The sequence below is a fragment of the Calidris pugnax genome, unplaced genomic scaffold (genome assembly GCF_001431845.1).
Source record: "Calidris pugnax isolate Ruff unplaced genomic scaffold, ASM143184v1 scaffold188, whole genome shotgun sequence".
Classification (NCBI taxonomy): Eukaryota; Metazoa; Chordata; class Aves; order Charadriiformes; family Scolopacidae; genus Calidris; species Calidris pugnax.
The window spans coordinates 4,472,113-4,492,885 of NW_015091257.1; the positions used below are offsets into that span (position 1 = coordinate 4,472,113).

The 20,773-nt window shown below is 39.7% G+C and overlaps 1 protein-coding gene across 2 annotated transcripts; it reads left to right on the forward strand.

Moving 5' to 3' along the window:
- Positions 1–247: 247 nt before the first annotated feature.
- On the forward strand, positions 248–13,461 carry LOC106898726 (granulocyte-macrophage colony-stimulating factor receptor subunit alpha-like). Of its 2 annotated transcripts, XM_014960146.1 has the most exons (10): positions 266–377; positions 1,312–1,372; positions 5,920–6,049; positions 6,142–6,317; positions 6,985–7,127; positions 9,963–9,998; positions 10,569–10,692; positions 11,241–11,328; positions 11,896–11,977; positions 13,194–13,461. In XM_014960146.1, the coding sequence occupies exons 3-10, from the start codon at positions 5,922–5,924 to the stop codon at positions 13,260–13,262; spliced, it is 846 nt and encodes a 281-aa protein (XP_014815632.1). In that variant the 5' UTR covers positions 266–377; positions 1,312–1,372; positions 5,920–5,921; the 3' UTR covers positions 13,263–13,461. The 2 variants fall into 2 exon arrangements, with proteins under 2 accessions (XP_014815631.1, XP_014815632.1); XM_014960145.1 differs by lacking the exon at positions 1,312–1,372 and having other exon boundaries at positions 248–377.
- Positions 13,462–20,773: the final 7,312 nt, after the last annotated feature.

Sequence of the window (20,773 nt, forward strand, 5' to 3'; positions counted from 1 at the left end):
GATGACTTTGTAGAGTAGGGTAGATGGTTGGACTCGATGATCCCAAGGGTCTCTTCCAACCTAGACGATTCTATGATTCTATGATTCTATGAGAAAGAGGGTGTCCTTCTATTCTGATCTATTTGTCTCCCTGTACAGAAACAATGGCTGTAACTATGCTTTCCCCCATGACATTACAGAATTACACAATAAAGGAAGTGAGTAAGACGTAGGCGGGACTTTTTCACCCTGTAACACAAGCGGTTTAGAAGAACTTAATAATGAAATCACATTGTCAAAGCACACCAATATATGCCACCAACACTAATTCACAGCTTCCATCCTTTTTGTGCCCAATTACTGTAACAGCCACAGGGAAACGGATTTTCAAGGAGGAGGTAGGTTTATTTTTGTCTTTGTCTGTTGTTTATTTTTACTCCAAAGAAGTTACAGCTTTTTGTTATTTGTGCTAGTTTTAATGTTGTTAAAACAACTGTGAGGGGTGGATAGACATAACCTGGAAATCCATGCTTTTATTCGATGAATGCCTTAGCCAAAATTTTCATGGTGTATTTTTTCTACAGTCTGAAATATTCTACAGTCTGAAATTAAGTTTCAGCATGCTCTGAGAGTGTCTTGTGCTGTAGCACAGAGTCTAGTAGTAGACAATTTTCATCGAAATTTTATAAGCTCCAGCGCAGAAATGAAACAACTTCACAAAGAAATACTTTATGTTTTCTTAAGATTTTGATCAATAATCTGCCCAGGAACTATTTGAGGTGTAAAAGAAAGTTTGGAACACCTCTGAGGAAAATGCTACTCTTTTTCTGAAGAAAAATGTTCTAGATGTTCTGTTTTTCTAAAGTACATGATTCTAGCACAGGTATAAGAAAGAGGAGGAAAAGGCATTTTCAAAAATTTGCAGTTTCAGTGAGAACAGTATAGTGACAGCATTTCTACTTAGTATTTACATGTGGATTGCAGATGATGTAAGAGAGAAAAGGAATGAATCCTTATATATATATATATTTATATATATAAATCACCTATCACCATATTGATAAACATTCTTTGGAACAACTCTGACAGCAGAGGTAAGAACAGGAGTTGGCCTGTTGGTCCCTCAGCACTTCTGTTTCCAACCAATTTAAAAAAAAAACAAACTTATTCACCTGACCAAGGTGGATAACAGTCTTAGAGGGATCCCTCTGGGCTGGTCACCCTGGGCTATCTTTTCAGTGACTGTCAGGAAATAAACATAGTGAAGTCTGTATTCATCTTGTGCTACACTAGGGTGAATAAACTATGTCCTATGTATCTGTTTCTTTCCAGCCACTATTAAGGCAGTGTAGAATTATTGGTTCCCCTGTGAGCATACCTGTACAGCACTTGGGTAAGTTTAGGCAATACAAACTCCACCCCACAATTGACAGCATCTTCAGAGTTAGTTAAAAAGATTAAAGCAATTTAATTTTCTTTTATTCATTTCCAATTGCAAGTACGTTATTTGCAATCCTTTATAAATTATCTGATCCATTGTGTCCAAAAGTTAAGAGCAGTTTATGCATTTTCTATTCAAGAAATACTGAATAAAAGTAAAAATTCTCTTGGGCTCAAGACCCAGAGGTGAGACCCTGTCTTTCCTTGTTAATAATCCTGATTACCACAAAGGATTGCAGAGCCGAAATTTCTTTTCTCTGGTATTTTTCTGCAGCTACTACTCCTACATAGTTTCTAACAAGAGATGGAGGTAATCTAAGTTGGCTCAAGAAAAGTAAATAAATAAATAACAGCAAGCATTGTGTGTGTTTAAAACAGTAGGTTGTTATGCAGGTGTGTGCAATCACAACCATCACATCTGTCTCAGTCAAGCATATTACCTCTTTCACAAAAGGATATAAAGAATTTCAAGAAAGATTTCAAATATAGCTAAATGTATTAAAAAATACGGGAAAAGAAGTTATTTATGTATGAAACAAAGGATGCTTGTGAGGATATCAGTATACTTGCACATGTATTTTATTGTCACTATTTAGGAACACAGGTGGCAGTTCAGAAGAAAGAATGTACTACAGAGAAATTACGCTGTTGTCTGCATCAGAGTTCACAGAAAAGGATCAAGAGATTATGTTCCTTCCTATTTTTAAGGAAGTAATGATAAAGAAGTGACAAATATGTGGTTATTAAAAGAAGAGTTATTAAGCAAGAAACCACTAGAAAAATTTAGCTAGTACTCAAGTATAAACTGAGAAGAGAAAAATTTCAGTGTCTCATTGAAATAATGGAAGAAAATGGGAGAAATGTCTCACAAAGACATGGCTCAATTCCAGGTGTTGTGAAAAGTAAAAATAAACTGTAACACTGACACTGTGGGTGAATACAGTAGGCTCAAAAATAGACCTTAAAGGAAGGGTAGTCATACTTGTCTAGTCCGCTAGATTTTCTTTGGCATATGCCCAGAAAGGTGAATAAAGCAAAAATTAAACCTTCTCAAAACCTGGGAAAAAAGTCCTGTCAGAAAAGGCAATAATGTGACCCACACATATCTGAATGATCTTCCCAGCATTTGCTTGATGTTGGTATGAATGTAATACTGTGCAACTGATCATGGCTGTTTTGTAGGCAATGTTCTGGCTGTAGGACTTAAGCTAATTAAAGAATGTCTGAGTATATCTCTATATGCTTCTCTTGGATATAAAAGACTGTGTCCATTGCTGAAGAGGCCAAGGATGTGGTTTCATTTGCTTTTTACTTGACTACAGTGTCAATTTTTGAGTCCCTGTTTCCTATGTCACCAGCCAACTCAACTGCTTGTTGGGCCACACATGAACCAGGCGGTGATCTGATATGAAATCAGAATAATCCTTTTTTTCTTTTGATTTGCAGCCTTGCCAAAGTCTTTAGGAAGCCCATCTCCCTAAGACCTTTGCACAGCATCTGTGATCATACTTCAGATTTCTGCATTTACCTCACAATTTCTTGATGAAAAGAAATCTTCTCTCCTCCTTTTGTAAATGAGGAGGTGAAGTACAGATTTGATTGACTGTCAGTCATAAAGTGAATCTGGGGAAGACCAGAGAACTGAGCAAAGCTCTCCATCACCTTAGTACAGTACCATAAGCACTGGACTCTCAGGCAAGGTGTGTTATATATATAAAAAAAATTTATATATATATAAACTTGCACAGAAGTTGGATATAAGCAACTCCATGCTGAAAACCTAGATGCCTCTAGTGACTAGATAGGGGCCAGCATTATTGCTGCTAACCCACACTGTCATCTCAGATGAGCTTGTTCCACTCTTTGTGGTAAATAATGTTAAGCCAGATGAAAAAATGAGAAGAAACAAAAACTTCTGGAGTGGGATGAGCATTATTCATTTTAGTGATGACCTCTGCTTCAGAGCTACTATGAGGTCCTACCATAAATGGTTCTAGCACAGGCAGGGAGGCAGGATGGAATCAGGAAGGAGAAGGACAGGGATTCTTAGACCAACAGTGCAGTTGAAAGAAATGCTTCTGGACCAAGCTCTTGAAACAGCTTCAACATTCCTCTTGGAAGAGAGGAAGTTTTGTAAAAACCCAGGAGTATTATGGTACTCCTGTACCATCCTGTACTTTGTTGTCTCTTGAACAATTCCTTTTTTTTTTTAAATATCTAAGAGTCAGAAGGTTGCTACTCTTGGGACTCCTTTGCAAGGTCCTGTCCCTGACAGTGTTTCTCCTAGCTCATGCTGAGTCCCAGTCTGATGAGTGTGAATTGAGCACTTCCACCAAGGTGTTCTGAGGGATGGGTTTTAATTCATCCAGCTCTATTTGTAGCCAGGCTACACAACATCATATTAGGTCAGGTCTCCTAGATAACAGCTTTCCCTCTGGAAACTGTGAGCCTAGCCACCAGAGGCGGGGGTTGGTCTCTTCTCCCAAGTTACAGATGTCAGGACAAGGGGCAATGGCTTCAAGTTGCGCCAGGGGAAGTTCAGGTTAGATATTAGGAAACATTTCTTTACTGAAAGGGTTATCAGGCATTGGAATGGGCTGCCCAGGGAGGTGGTGAAGTCACCATCCCTGGAGGTTTTTAAGAAACGTGTAGACATGTTTCTTCAGGGCATGCTCTAGTGCCCAAGATTATTGGTTTGTCATGGGCTGCTGAGTGGGTGGGTGATGGTTTTTTGGTTTGGTTGTTGTTGTGTGTTTAGGTGGTGGGTGGTGTGGTTTTTTTGGTTTTTTGTTTGTTTTTTTCTTTTTTTTTTTTTGTGGTTGGACTCGATGATCTCTGAGGTCCCTTCCAACCACCACAATTCTGTGATTCTGTGATTATGTGCCTACACTTGTAGTACATCCAAATGGAAGAATCTTCATTTGGTAACGTAGTCCCAAAGGGCTCCATACAGCACAGCACCTGCCTGGAGCAAGCCACAAACAAATATTAGGTACAAGAGTGTGTTTGGACTCCTTTTCCAGAGAAGAATTACCTTTTCTCACATTACAGCTGAAGAGAGAAAAGGAGCCAGAAGGAAAATAAACTTTTTTAATTCTCCTACTGCTAATCCTATTGGCAATGGATGTAGTAAAGGCCAAAAAATTAAATGGATTCAAAATGGATGATGGAAATCAATGAGGGACTAGGTTTTCTTGGACTTCTATGCACAGTGATTTATGAGGTAGCCTTCAACTTTGCAAGTCCATAGGGCACTGCTTACTGGTAGATGAGAGAGCATATAGGCAAAGGCCTGCTTGATGCTTTCTCTCTCCTTATACTTTTCTCCCTAAGCATCCACTGATGTCAGAAGTTTTGGTCTGCTCAATAACAACATTTCTTTTGAAATCAGTGCTGTCAGCTACATGATCAGATGCTTGTGGGAATATAAGGAACAAGACGTTTCCAGCTTTGATTACAGTGAAGCCTGGACAGGAGACAGTCACTTGGTCTCATAATATGGCAGCTTCTGGTTCCCTTATTTGGGAACCTGTGTTAGACGAGGAGCTTTAAGGCAGTCTGAGGAGGTACATGTAAAGGTGGGAGGGATGGTGGGCTTAAGCTTACTGTCTTGGAAAGCTGTGACCCAGTCCTTCAATTAATGATGATAGTAGTTAAGACAAGGTACTGCATGATTATTATTTCCTGTTGGAGATCTCACCTTTTGGTAGGGAAGAAACACACAAGGAATGAATTCCTCATGTGAATACACAACCTGAACACCCAAACAGTCTTTTAACTTAAGCTTAAGTTACCAGCTTCTGCTTCAGTTTTGTCTTGTTTTACACTAATGACATAAATAATCAAGCCTGCTTCTATCACGTTCAGTGCAAACAGAATTCCCCCTGTCCTTGAATCCAACATGTCAGAACAGATTAGCAACCATTTTCAACTCAAGATTGAAAAAGATGTCATTCTGTCTTCAAAATCATAACACTTCTGCAGGGAATAGCTTCAGAAAGCAGTCTCGAAGTTAGATTGTAATCACCCAGTTGTTACACAGTAGAAAGTGGTGGACAGGTAATTTCAAAGCCTTAGTCCTGTTTAAGTCAACCAAGGGTCAGAGAACTTAAGACAAACACTTGCCTTGCTTACGGTTGTACAATTTATATTCCACTGTAGACTGGACCTTAGATAAACAGGGGATCTAAACAAAAGACACAACAAAGACTGTCTGTTATTAACTTCCACTACATCCCTGTGGCTGAGTCGATTAAAGAGCTGATTAAATCCTAGTCACATCTTCAGCATCTGTAATAATGGTAGATAATTCTCATGGCTCAACACAAATATAACCATTGCTGCCTTAAAGTAAGGCTGTAAGACCCAAAGAATATTAGGTTGGATTTACTAATCAGGTGGCTAAAAATTATTAAATGAGCTTGCAGACATCTACATTGTTTGAGCAGCTGTACAGTCTTTTGACAGAGTGGACATGGGATATTATTGCTGTGATTGCAGGTATGGATGGAACAGCCATTGAAAATTTTGTCTGTGTCATTTTTAATGTTTCCTTCATGAACTGCACTTGGCACGCGGGCCAGACTGCTTCAGGAGATACCCAATACTTTCTGTACTGGAAGACCTCAGAGTAAGTAGGTCTGATGGAGTCCAGGGAATTTTGAATTCTAGTCTGATATGTGTTATTGTCAATATTTAACTAATGAAATATGTCATGTAAAGGAAAGAAGATTTTACAGGATGCCAGAATTACATCAAAGATAATTATGGAAGGCACACAGGATGCAGTTTCCAAAATGTGACAATAAAAAATACGAAAGCTCATTTCCTGGTAAATGGGTCTAGAAGTGGACAAAACATTCAGTCATATAAGAAGAAGATTATTCTCTACAGAATTGGTAAGGATTTTTTTTTCGAGTTATATTTCCAGTTTTATGCTAAGGGAATGAAGAACTCATCCCTGGAGAAAAGTATACATTTTTAATATACCGCTCCTCAGAACAGATTTTTTCCACCCGCCTTTTCCCCAGCCTTGATGGCTGAAAAGTCAAAAGTACAAGAATGAACAAAACCAAATGAATGCAGACACAATCTGAAATCTTAGGTCGGAGAACTGTGAATGATTCAGTCAAATATTTGTTCTCTGAAAGAAAGGTGTCATCTTTTGGGATTAACTAGTTAAGGATGCCTGAGCAGGACTATCTAGATGTTGGTCTTGTATCATTATCTCAAAATTCTGTTCATTCACATAATACAAAAGAACTAATTAACTTAACACTGTGAGCAAAACCTTTCATTTTGTATGTGCTGCTAATAAAAAATACTTCTATTCAATATTAACACTATAAAAAAACAAAATCTGCACCAATTACATGCTGAATTGAGTAAAATCTAACAAGTGGTTTGTTTTTTACTTTTACCTACCTGCTTCTGAATTTAATAACTCTGGCAAAACTTCATTGTATATTTTTAAACCAGTTGCTTGAACATCTACTTATATTTTGAAAATGCAGAGTGAAGAGAGCTGATTATTAATCAATAATATTTCTGATTAATTTATTGTAGAAAAACTTACCCCTCCATTAAATGTCACTGTGAACTGCACAGAAGGTTCTCATCTCTGTGACATTTGGTGGCAACCACCTCGCACAAGCCATGTGGAAAGAGAGGATGCTTGTTTCAAATATGAAATTGTCATAGAAAACAAGGTAAGAATAATTGTTACTCTTAATAGTATTTCATATGCTTGTATTTCCACACATACTACCATACAACTAATACCCTGCTCTCTTTCTCTACTTGACTAATCTCTCCTTTTTGATATGCAGTGTCTCTCTTGTGCATGAGCTGGGGACTGCTGTCACTTACGAATAGGAACAGCAAGTTGAGGGAATGCTTTCAGTCCACTGTACACTGGCTCTTAAAGAAACCGAGCAAGGGTGTCATGGCTTGGGCCAGGTTGGCCAATGAAAAAACAACAGATGCTCTCTCCCACCTCTCACTCCACAGAGAGAAAGAAGAGAGATAAAGAGAGTTATGATTTGGGAAAAAAACTACTTTAATGAAATCCTAACAACAAAAAATAAATTTAATGAAATTGATAAAATATATATAAATATATACAAACCTGTATCAAGTTCCCAGGGAGATGTCACCTGCAGGTACTGGGAAAGTTCCAGACTGGACTCAGTGATGAATGGGAGCTGGATTCTGGAATACTCTGATCAGGATCAGAGGTAAAGAAACTGATAGGGTCTTCCTCAGGCACCAATCATCAAAGAAAAAGAACCACTTAAAAAAATAGCCACTAAAGAAGAGCCAACCTGACTCTTTTCATCCGTCAGCTTTTATAGTGAGCATGGTGAATGGGATGGAATACCCTACCCTATTGATCAGTTTGGGTCACCTGACCCGTCCACACCTCCCCACAGGCGTAACTCCTCTACAGGGCAAACACCCAGGTGAGCTGACCCTGATTGCTACAGCAACAAATATAAGCAAGAGTCTTTCTCACAGAACAGAAAGTTGGCTCTGCTCTGCCTCACACCAGGACAAAGGGATTCCCCACACTGAGGGTGAATAGTTCTTCTAGCACAGATAGGGGGATAGATTGTATTGTCTGACAACTTTATCATGAAGAGTTATAGTTCATTAAATAGAACTCATAAATGGAGCGTCTTAAGTGAGCTCTAAATATACTACAAAACCCCAAAGTTACTGTTAAATTGGATGCAACCAATTTTACGTGTCCCTGTAAGGCTGTATGGGTCCCAGTGTAGTCTGTCAGTCCTACTGCTATTTTTTGATGAAGTTAGGTCAGGACCTTCTGTTCTGGGGTTTTTCCACTTTGCAGTCTCTTATCCCATCTGTCACCTTTTATCATGTCTTTCACAAACTCACTTTGCATTTGTGTTCCTACTTCTTGTAGTCATCATTACTGCTCAGTCAGATTTATGGTATTACTAAATTAGGTTCAAAGAAGTAACACATGCTTTATTACAAAGGCACATGTGTAATTTAGAATGTGCTGCAAGAGCACTTCAGAATCTCCACCCTTGTACATTCCACCCTCCCCTTTGTGTAACCAGCCTTGCCTCCTTCTCCTATTGCATCCATTTACTCACACTAGTGTGGTGTTGCTGAAGGACTTTAGGAGTTTATGTTTATCTAAAGCAGATCTGCAGCATACACAATTAAGATGGTTGCACCACAGCTGTCAAAATCAGAAGTAAGGGGCAGTAATACAGCAGCTGTTCACTGGGGGGGTTTATTAAGTTCTGTGTCCTTTCTTGTAAACTTGAAGTGGAAAGACCCATCCACATCTTTGAATGAAAAGAAATATTCTGTCAGGTTGTTGGAACAGAATATCCAGGTTTTCAAGGTCTTAACTGTGTATAGTTGTGTTGGATCTGGCTGAGTTAATTTTCCCCATAGCAGCCATCATAGTGCTGTGCTTTGTATTGGTAGCTAGAAAGGTGTTGATAACACACCAATGTTGTGGTTACTGCTGGGCAGAGCTCACACAGCATCAAGGCTGTCTCTCCAGCATTCCCACCTCATGAGTAGTCTAGGGGTGGGCAAGATCTTGGGAGGGGACATAGCCAGGAGAGCTGACCCAAACTGACCAAGGAGATGTTCCATACCATATGATGCCTATTCAGCAATAAAAGCTAAGAGAAAAGAGGAAGGGAGAGAGGAGGAGTGAAGGGGCGTTCATTACTTACAAAGTTTGTCTTCTGGAGGAACTGCTATACATCCAGAAGCCCTGCTTCACAGGAAGTGGTTGGACATCACCTGCTGATGGGAAGTAGATAATAAATCTTTTGTTTTCCTTTGCTTCTATGTGGCCCTTGGTTTTGCTTTATGAAACTGTCTTTGTCTTGACCCACAAGGGTTTTTTCTTCCCCCTGTCACATCCTGCTGAGGAGGAGAGTGATAGAGCAACTTAGTGGGCACCTGGCGTCCAGCCAAGGTCAACCCACCGCAATGGTTGTATTATACATTTCAGTAAATGCATGTATTTTGAAGATTTGGATGAATATGGAAAGTAGTATTATATCCATCAAAAACAAAATTTGAAACATTTTTTGAAATATTTGTGAGTTTGTTATTTTAACAGTAAACAAATGTAAAAAATGGTGTAATAATATAGCTAAATTAAAGGTTTAAGAATGTAAAAGCTACACAGACAGAAGTTTTAATGGAAAAAAATCCCAGTTTACTAGTATTTTTTTAGATACTTTGTTTTGTAAAGGTAAAACATACAATTTTAATTGGTGGGCAATCTAAGCCTTTTTTTGTTTAGTCCTTTGATACTCAGTTCTGCAATCAAATTTAAATGGAACAGTATTTTAGAGCATCAGTGGTGAGGAAAAAACTTTCAGTGGAAAAATGGCTTAACCTCACTGTCTTTAAAAGAAGGCATTTAAAATATGACATGTATTCTTTTTTCCCTTAAAATCAAACATTCATCAGGCAGGAGCATTTATTTTATAGTAACAAAAAGAACAATCATAAAAATTAAATTTTTCTCTTGCTGATAGGTTGATCCTAAGAAAAACATCACCACATCTCGAACAGTAAGTCATTATTACCATATTAATCAATTAATCGAACATTTATGCTGGGTTGAAATTTCATCTATATCAGGACATTCTCCAATCAAATTGTTTTGGTTTCACACTACCAGTTTCGGTATGCTACATTTGTTCTTTATTGGCAAGTTTCCTGAACTCAATGTTTTAAACTGTTAATTATAAAACATGGTACAAAAAACACCTGCACATGTGGAACTTTATATTGCTTCTATGCAAGTCAAAAAATCTTCCATTTTACAGTCCAAATTCATATATATGTAGAAATATGGATCGTATTTCCACATTACACTTAGATACACAAAATGTAGAGAATTTTTTCTTTATTAATGGTCTCTGAAAGGGGTTGAGATGGAAGAGGTAAAAAAACATCACCAGAAAGTGATTTTCTAGTTGTTATTTCACTCTAGTATATTCACTATGTGACAACATATTCACAACTATGTGTAAACTTTTCTTTTGTCATTGTTTGCATCATTAAATGAACCTGACACATTCCTAACATCTGTACATCTAGTGAATAAAAAGTTCTCAGTCTAGCTGTTGTGTATTTAGAAAAACTGCTACGAATTTGAGAGCTTCAGTGCAGAAAAAAGGTACAGCGTCAAAATCAGAGCAACCAACAATGACTGTTTAGTGAGCGAAAGCTGGGGAGAGTGGAGCACACCTGTAGAGTTTGGTAAGAATGCAGATCACTTCCTTGACTTAGTTTTCCCTCAGTTATTACTTGTCTGCCTCATTTATTACTTCATGCTTACAGATGGAAATACATTGATATTTATACATTAATTTGCTAGCATATCTATTAATAAGAGGGAGGTACCCAACAATTCTGGTGTGACAGTGGGTGCTTCTTGCAAGTAGTCAATAACTAAGCAGACCTTTTTGAGGACTGTTGCCAGCCCTTTTCCTTCTTCCATTTCTACTTCTGGCTTTATAAATTTCTCTTTTCCCCTGTTGCTCTCTGCCACCTTGGATTTTTAAGTACTCCGTAGGTCTCAGTTCCTCACAAAATGCTTAGTAAGGTCTTGAGTTACTGCAGACAGTCCCTATACTGTCAGCCATCCCATTCCTTCACATGTTATAGGCCAGTGAGGTGCCAAGCTAAAGAAGCAGCCACTTCATACCGTTGCTTGACATTTTCATGCAAGGCAGACTGCACAGAGCTGTCTAGTTGTTCCTGTTTTGTGATGCTGATCAACACTTTGATGATTGCTTGTCTTTCAGGAAAAGAACAACTTACATCTACTTCATCATATATGTTATTTCTGGTAGCAGTGCTGGCAGCAAGTCTCACGCTTTGTCTCTGCACAGTGTAAGCCTTATTTCTTGTACAAAATTTTTATTCTGTAGTTGATACAACATCTCTTTCCCCAACAGAAAATTTCTGGCCTCCTTTTAAAGGAAAGGAGGGAGGGGGAAAATTGACTCTGAGCTATAGCAGGAATCATGAGCTGCTAGATGTTGCTCAAGTGGACTCTATATTTCTGATTCCCAACCTTTTTACCCCCTTGGTCAACCATAATACACCACTTTCTAATAGTGAGACAAAACCTTACAACAGTGCTGCTTTCCTGCCATGAGACCTTGTAATGTAGATGGGTGGTACATGAAATTGTTTCCTTGTTTTGAGGATAATTCCCTTTCAAATACTTAAAACAGCAACTTCCTATTATTCTTTAATATGTCATAAAATAAATTATTATCATCCAAATTCTGAACAATTAAATGATACCATTGTATTCAGCCTATGTAATTTTTAGTTACTTCTTCACTTTGTCTTAGAGGGATAAAATAATACCTCAGGGGCATTATTGTATAGTACATCCTTATATATTTGCATGCAAAGTCTTGTCTTCACCAGCAATTTTTGTCTTTGTAGAAGCATTTATTTGAAAAAAAAATCTGCCACAGTACTGCAGCCAAGAGACCCATTCCATGAGATCTCTCCAAGGGATTTTGAGGTATGTTTTCTTTCCATTTGCCTGAAATTTTTTGTAAATAAGGGTCCATTGCAGTCTCTAAAGTATGACCTAAGTGTCAGAAAGATGCACAAAAACAAGGATGAATTTTCTTTCTTGTTCTTGGGGTATTGAAAGACAAGGTCCATATGCAATAATTCTTTTGGTTTTCCTTTTCCATTCTGAAACACTGGTCATCTGTCTAACAGGAGCACTGGAGATCACCCTGCTCTCCCTATAGTTCATATGCTATCACTAGAATAGTGCTAAGCCTAAGCTTCTTTAAAAAAGAAAGATTTTTTAAAAGACTTTTAAAAAAAGAAAACTGCTTTACTTTGAGGGTAACAGAGCACTGGAACAGGCTGCCCAGAGACACCGTGGAGTCTCCCTTTCTGGAGAGATTCAAAACCTGCCTGGATGCATTCCTGTCCTGCCTGCTCTAAGTGACCCTACTTTGGCAAGGGGGTTGGACTAGATGATCTCCAAATCAACTGCTTTCAACCCCTACCATTCTGTGATTCTGTGATTCTCAGCCCAATAACAATGCAGAATCAGACTCTTGGTTGGCTATGGGGAGAGAAGGAGCAAAGTCGTCTACTGCTGGCCAAAAATAGTTGTGCCATAGTAGACAACATTGAGACTTACTGATGCATTTGGCAGTGATGCTGAAGGAGGAAAAGTTTCTAGGGTTCAGTAAGAAAGAAAGTATAGGAGAGAGCTGAGAGGTTCTAGCCTATGCAGAGAGCTGGAGAGACTCATGAGAAGAAGAAGAAGGAACAGACAGACATTGCAAGTAACAGAGGGGAACTGTCAGTCTAAAGAGAATGTTGCAAAGTTCGTTGCAATTTTCTGAAAGTCTTTAAGTTGACTACAGCCAGGTCTGGAAGCAAGAATGTGTCTGCAAGGACATACTGGATCACTGGTGAGCCTTTATAAAACCTTTTCCTTTCTGTTCCTTAATCATGTTGACTTTCGTATGTTTAGAAAGATGAGTTGTCTGGCTTTTGAGTTTGAAAAGTCTTTTGCTCCTCTTTGGAGAGCTCATCATGGAGGGTACACCTAGACCTGTCTACTTCAGTCCTCTCATTGACAAAGTCCCACTACAGCTTCTGTATAATAAACAACAACTCTCTGAATAACCGGGGATTCATAAATTGTAAACTCGTGAATAATCTCATGCATGAAAAACTGATGATATGTTTTATTCTTCCTTTAATAGAGAGAATATAAAAATCAATTGATGAAGCATGAAACTGAAGAAATAACAGTTATTGAAGAAATGACATAATGGCATGCAACAGAATCGAGCTATTTGAATTTTTCAAGCATATTATCTTGTTGGCAGTAATTTATAGGTTTTTGTTATTCTCTCCCTCTTGCAAGAAGAGAAAGTAGTGTTGCCTATAGAGATGAATCCCCAAGAACCTATCTTAAAAAGCCTCTTTATATTTGATTGAATTTTCCATAAATAATTTGAGTTCTTTGGGCTACTTTTGTTTCTTCTTACGATGAGTATTCTTGCAATGTTTCAGCAAAAATATTTCAGTAGTGCTTTGGAAGTTCTTGTACTGCTCTTCAACATCACGCTAAAGAGTAAAATAAAACCAACCAAACAGAAGGGTTTTATACAGGACCTCTAGTGGTCCAATGCCCTGGAAAAGGTACAGCTATGTTGAAATTGTGATTAGGAATAAAAATTTGTCATCTGTATGAAAAACCACTGAAAACTGACCGAGATAAACTTCTTAAAATTATTATTTACTCATACAAAATCAATATTGTTAAGGTGTTCAGGAGACATTTTCTCATAAGCCTATTTGTGGCCTTCAAACTATGTTGCTACATCCTTCAGCACAGCATGCCCTAGATGTTGCTTACAGCCATTTACAAACACAGAAATTTCCTCCCACTTTTCAGCACTTCATATCTGTGGTAGATGAAAAAATAGCTTAAAATGTGACTGCTAACAGGTAGCACATAACTATGTGTATTTGTGTGGGGTTGGAAATGCTGGAAATTTAAGTTTTTAACTCTCCAACAGAAACCTGCCACTTGCTAGCTGCAATTGGTACAAGCTGGTTGTGTGGTTTTATAACATCTGGACAAAACAGATGTGGCACATTGTGAATCCTCCAATTGGTAAGGAGATATGAGACAAAACCATCAACCCGGGGGCTAATCACACATTGTGCTTCTGTGGACAGATTATTTAGTATGGGAAAACCAGGAGTTAGAGGCTATTTATAGCCATGAAGTCTCTGGTGTCATGCCTGTGTCCCACCTCTTATCCAACTCCATGCCTCTACACCTCTATGCCATTTCCTCATGTCTCCACTTCTAAAGATCTCTGTCATCCAGGCCTACACTGCATCAGTGCATTAGAGTTGTAAAACCTTGATGGTACCATACAAAGATAAACAAAAGTAAAACAAATTAGTCACAAACACCTGTAAGGGACAACCTGTAAACTCCCTGAAGAGGGGGAGAAGACCCTCCAAGTCTTCTATGGAATGCCTCAAACACTCATAAATAATGCAGGCCTGACATCCAAAGAACTGATAAGACTCACAGGCCCTGGAAAAATGGTAGGAGGACTGTATTTTGGAGACAAGATAGTTCTGCTGCTTGTGTGGTGAGCTTGCTAATTCTGTGTTCTCAAGGCCATTGTGTCCAATAAGTGATCTTTGCTTCATTATCCACAAAATGCATATAAAAGCACACACACCTGCAGATGCTAATGAAGATTATAGAGATCAAGCTAAACATATGACCATGGCACTCGTCTCTCCACCCAAATCATGCTACACGTCACCTGAGAGAAGGAAGAAACCTGAGATAAGGCTTTCCTTGGCAAGGGCAGTGAACCATGTTAATTCAGCAAACATAAAAGGGGAAAATGACTAACCCTAGAGGGAGCAAAGAAGATCGTGCATGGGAAGATTTTTCCAAAAAAAGATGATTTACGCCTGGGAAGATTCCCTGAAAAAGATGCTGGAACCGGGACCGGTGATCTCTTTATCTCTATCTTTTTTTTTTTTATCTTTTCCTTTCTCTATCCCTCAGTTTCTCTTTTCTCTTAGAGTTGTTAAGTAACGGTTAAAGTTGTTAAGTAATGACCTTAAATACCGCTTGCCATAAGTTGTTGTATACCTGTTGTTAAGTAACACAATGCATATTTCATCACTCGTTGTAAGTTGTGATATACCTAATGAATTATTGTGGACTTCTTAAGACCTATACTAATCATTTTGGGAAACTCTAACCCTAGAGGGAGCAAAGAAGATCGTGCATGGGAAGATTTTTCCAAAAAAAGATGATTTACGCCTGGGAAGATTCCCTGAAAAAGATGCTGGAACCGGGACCGGTGATCTCTTTATCTCTATCTTTTTTTTTTTTATCTTTTCCTTTCTCTATCCCTCAGTTTCTCTTTTCTCTTAGAGTTGTTAAGTAACGGTTAAAGTTGTTAAGTAATGACCTTAAATACCTCTTGCCATAAGTTGTTGTATACCTGTTGTTAAGTAACACAATGCATATTTCATCACTCGTTGTAAGTTGTGATATACCTAATGAATTATTGTGGACTTCTTAAGACCTATACTAATCATTTTGGGAAACTAATAAATGTATATGGACCCTGAGATTTATCTCACATTCGTCAATGCCGTTGGGGATTTACAAATCTGAAGTCACTTACCCCAGCTCTTTCCTGAGAGTGGGATGTGACAACACCCGGTCAAACAAAATTACAAACAGGTCAAGAAAAATTCAAGCAGAGAAAACCTGACAAACTTCACCCATGAGGCCTTGCAAACTCATTACAAAGCTTACAGCCTGTTGCTAACAATAACAATACCATATTACCAGGCTACATAGTGGAGTTACAACTACTAAATTCATTAATGCTGCTGTTCCAAATTATCTGGTTTTTCCTCACCTCAGCATTACTTGGAGAGTGTCTCTACAGAATAACCACTAAAGATCATGCATCCCTACTAAGCAATTCTGTTTCTGACTGGCTTTTCCAAACCTTTACCTTAGGCTGCTAAAATGACTTTTTCTGAAATTTTGATCATTGCTTTTGCATTTCTGCCAGAAAAATAACATAGAACAGACTCTAGCACAGAGGAAACCAGAGTTTTTTTTGCTAAAAACTAGGAAGTTCTTGCTGCAAGGACCAAAGAGAAGACCTTGTCTACTGTTTGTATTTTTGTGGTCTACACAAAAGCTGTAAGATACTGGCATAGCAAAATGCCCAGCCAGTTTTTGTGAGGACTCCTATGGTAGTTGGAGCAATAAATTATTCTTAAGGCTTTGGGGACTTTAAATCATAGAATCACATAGGTTGGAAGGGACTTCTAAGATCATCTAGTCCAACCTTAAAAAAAAAAAACAACCGACCAACACTAAACCACATTCCCAAGTACCATGTGAACTCATCTTTTGAATATCTCCAGGGGTGGTGCTTCAACTACTTCCCTGGGTAGCCCATTCCAATGCTGGATAACCCTTTCCATGAAGAAATGTTTCCTAATATCCAATCAGAACCTCCCCTGTGGCAACTTGAGGCCGTTTCCTCTTGTCCCATCACCTGTTCCTTGGGAGAAAAGACCAACCCCCCCTGGCTACACCTTCCTTTCAGGGAGTTGTAGAGAGCGAGAAGGTCACCCCTCAAAGTCCTCCAGACCGAACAACCCCAGCTCCTTCAGCTGCTCATCATAAGACTTCTTCTACAGACCTCTCACCAGCTTCGTTGCCCTTCTCTGGACCCGCTCCAGCACCTCAATATCTTTTTTGTGGTAAGGGACCCAAAACTGGACACTCGAGGTGAGGCCTCACCAGTGCCGAGTACAGGGGGATGATCACCTCTCAGGTCCTACTCACCACGCTGCTCCTGATACAGGCCAGGATGCTGTTGGCCTTCTTGGCCACCTGGGCACACTGCTGGCTCATGTTCAGCCTGCTGTCGACCAACACCCCCAGGTCTTTTTCTACCAGGCTGCTCTCCAGCCACTCTTCCCCAAGCCTGTAGCGCTGCCTGGGGTTGTTGTGACCTCAGTGCAGGACCTGGCATTTGGCCTTATTGAAACTCATCCTGTTGGTCTCAGCCCATTGATCCAGCCTGTCCAGATCCCTCTGCAAGGCCTTTCTACCCTCCAGCAGGCTGACACTCCCACCTAGTTTGGTGTCATCTGCAAACTTACTGAGGGTGCACTCGATCCTCTCATCCAGATCATTGATAAAGATATTAAAGAGAACTGGCCCCAGTACTGAGCCCTGTGGGACACCACTCATGACTGGCTGCCAAGTGGATTTAACTCCAAATCATGTTCTTGCAGCGGCTCTAGCCCTTGTAGAGCCAAAAGTTGGAAAATAGCCCTGGCATATCTGCCCAGCTTTCTCTTCTCTTTCTCCTCCTATTTCTCTTTTCTTATCCTCATTTCTCTTCCACCTTCTGGCAATGCTATTCAACACTAATTTTCTGGCCTCTAAAAGATAACATACTATGGCTGCACCACTTTTGCTTTGGATTTTTTTTTAATTTGTTTGCATTTTTAAAGCCTCAGGGCTGATTTCCCCTAAAACAAGCAAAGAAATCCCCCGTGTAGGAGAGTTTCTTTGTCTGTGGTAACATCACTGTCCTTGTGGGCTGTTTGGATTGTTCTGCTGCAGTATATTCCAGTTTAAAAACAAAAAGTACCCAAACCCTGAAACCTCAAAACCCAGACTTCCTCATTTTGTTATGGAGGTGCGTAATCTGAGGGAGCACCAAAGACCACAGTGCTCCTCTGCTGCCAGTTCCACAGGCTCAGGACATCTTCAGAGAGGGAGCACAGGGCTTTGCACAGGGTGCAGTTGGGAGTTCAACTGGAGAAAGAGAACCCACCACTGGACAGATGTGTTTATCTTTGTCTATTGCAAGATGCATAATTAGAAGATGCATAATTGGGATGACTGAAAGGTTGAGGGTTGATGGCACTTCCCAGTACCAGATTTAGGCACAGAAAAAAAACACAATTGCCCAGGTCAGTCTACATCCCACCGTATCAACATTAAACAGTGTGATGAAAGGGTGTCTCAGTTACAGACACCGCCCAGAAATCCAGCCACAGCCATCAGTGGGCACAACATTGTGTCCCAACTGCTTCTGCCATGAAATCTCCATAGGAGTGTGCAGCTAAACCCCCCTTACAGCAGCAGCTGCCCTTAAACACCACCCCTAAAGTGGTGCAGGATTAAGAAATGCAACTTTGGTGCAATTCGTTCTCCTCCTCCCCAGCCCCATCTCAGGGCTGTATGGATCACCTCAACTCCCTCTCTTCTCTGCTCCTGCAGTGTGAGGTGCCAGAGGGTGAGAAATTCTCCTGGTTTGGACGTGTCTGCTGATGGAGTAGACAGGAAACTGCTTAGCACTCTGGGAACTGACCCATGGAGACCAACGGAGGTGAAAGGCTGGGGGAAAGGACAGAGAAAGGCAGATACACAGAAACTCTGTCTTCCTTAACTTTGGGGAACACCATTTGATTCTCTAAGACATTTCCCAAGGCTCTGATTTTATTTCCCTGGGTACTCTCCCCCCTCCATTCTCCATGAAATACAGTCTGTTATCACGACGTAGAGGATGGAGACCAACGGAGGTGAAAGGCTGGGGGAAAGGACAGAGAAAGGCAGATACACAGAAACTCTGTCTTCCTTAACTTTGGGGAACACCATTTGATTCTCTAAGACATTTCCCAAGGCTCTGATTTTATTTCCCTGGGTACTTTCCCCCCTCCATTCTCCATGAAATACAGTCTGTTATCACGATGAAATCGAGTGCTTTTCTTCCAAAGATGAGAACAAAATAAAGTGTGTGGGTTTTTTCATTCTTTGTGATTAGAAGTCCTTTCTTCCAGTAACTATTAAAAAAATACTTACATGGGTAAGTGTGGAATTCCTTTAATCTGGAAGTGCAGAGGAACTTCTGACGATGGACTATTTTTTCCTCTGAATGACTATCATGGGCTGAAGACCTGAAGTCTAAACTTCCAGTTGTTTTGTCTGTTGACAACTTTAATGTGATGGGGATAGTGACAGTGACTCTTATCAAAAAGAGCTTCTTCTGTGACTAAATCTACTTTTTAGTAGAATATCCACTTCTTCTTATTTGTTCCACGTTCCCACTGTTTGCTTCATAACTATGCTTCAGGAGAACTGTGTTTCATTTTTAATCTCTCCTGGCATATGAAGAAAGTCAACTCCCATGAATTGGTCCTTATAGAGCCACCGCTGTCTTAGACCTTTCCCTCTTCCAGGCCAGGATCTATTTGGTTCTCTTGTGATTGCTGTTTCTGTGGATGACTGGAGCTTTTATAAGTTGTGGATACTCAAGGAGAATTGTTCATCTCCTCAGTCAATACTGAGTTATTGACAGACATGATCAAATGCATGAACACAACCATAGGGAGTCACATACATTGCTTTTCAGTTCAGGACTTGCTTTATGCTTCTAGTACTGCATGTGACCAGAAGTTAAGCTGGTTCAACTTTTATTTTTGTATAAAATACTTTTGCAGTCATAAATTTGTTAATGTGATGAGTAGACTTGCTGTGCTACACCTGTTCCCTTTATACTGTATGAGTTATGGAGAAGAAAGCAGATCAGATATCAGCTTTGATGTGTTGGCTGGTCTCAGTGACAGCTCAGTATCATTCATGTTTACAAGCAACATAAGAAAATGAACCTAGCAAAAGACAGCAGACTTACAGCTCATAAATCTCACACTCTATCAGGAATCTAGGAAGCAGAAATACTCATGAGCCTCGGCTTTTCTGGGTGTGTAGAAAGTAAGCCTTCTTTGTACCCAAAGGCAGTCAGCACAGCACTACCTTTGAATTTCTGTTTTGGAAATAACTATATCTTAGTTATGTGTGAATAAGGCTGCTCAGAAGTGTGTCCAGCAGGTCAAGGGAGGTGATTCTACCCCTCTACTCCTCCCTGGTGAGACCCCACCTGGAGTACTGCCTCCAGCTTTGGAGCCCTCGGCACAGGAAGGACATGGACCTGTTGGAACAGATCCAGCAGAGGGCCACAAAGATGCTCAGAGGTCTGGAGCACCTCTCCCATGAGGAAAGGTTGAGAGAATTGGGGTTGTTCAGCTTGGAGAACAGAAAGGGAGATGTTATAGCAGCCTTCCAGTACCTAAAGGGGCCTACAGGAGAGCTGGGGAGAGACTTTATTAGGGACCAGAGCCATAGGATGAGGGGTAACGGTTTTAATCTGAAAGAGATTTTGACTAGATGTAGGGAATAAATTCTTTCCTGTGGGGGTGGTGAGGCACTGGAACTTGTTGCCCAGAGAAGTTGTGGATGTCCCATCCCTGGAAGTGTTCAAGACCAGGCTGGATGGAACTTTGAGCAACCTGGTCTGGATTTTATGAATGGCTGATATTTAACTACTGCTGATATGGTTATTTCACTCCATATGTCAATAAATAAGCTGTAGGATAGGAATGAAGTTGGGATTTTGATAAACATGAATCCTGCAGCATTCTGGAAATGTCCTGGGCAGCAGATTACTTTTTCCAAATATAGTAGGCAAGAAATGGGATTGGTAGAGAAACACATGGACAATTCTCTCTCCTATAAGTTTTTATCTCCAGCAGAACAGATCTGCCTGTTTTTAAGAGAAAAATGTTGACACATCTTGCTGTTTGAAAAATGTCGTATTTTCTAGTGATGTTTCAATTCCAATACGTGAAGAAATTAAATTACTTTACATGGATTATGAATCGCCATACTAAGTAAATTACATTGTCTTCT

Bases quoted from the DNA above. Each gene is read 5' to 3' on its own strand.
- LOC106898726 (XM_014960145.1), top strand. From the start codon at position 5,922: ATGGATGGAACAGCCATTGAAAATTTTGTCTGTGTCATTTTTAATGTT. The intron at 6,050-6,141 runs GTAAGTAGGTCT...TGTCATGTAAAG, and splicing joins CTGTACTGGAAGACCTCAGA to GAAAGAAGATTTTACAGGAT. The intron at 11,978-13,193 runs GTATGTTTTCTT...TTCCTTTAATAG, and splicing joins TCTCTCCAAGGGATTTTGAG to AGAGAATATAAAAATCAATT.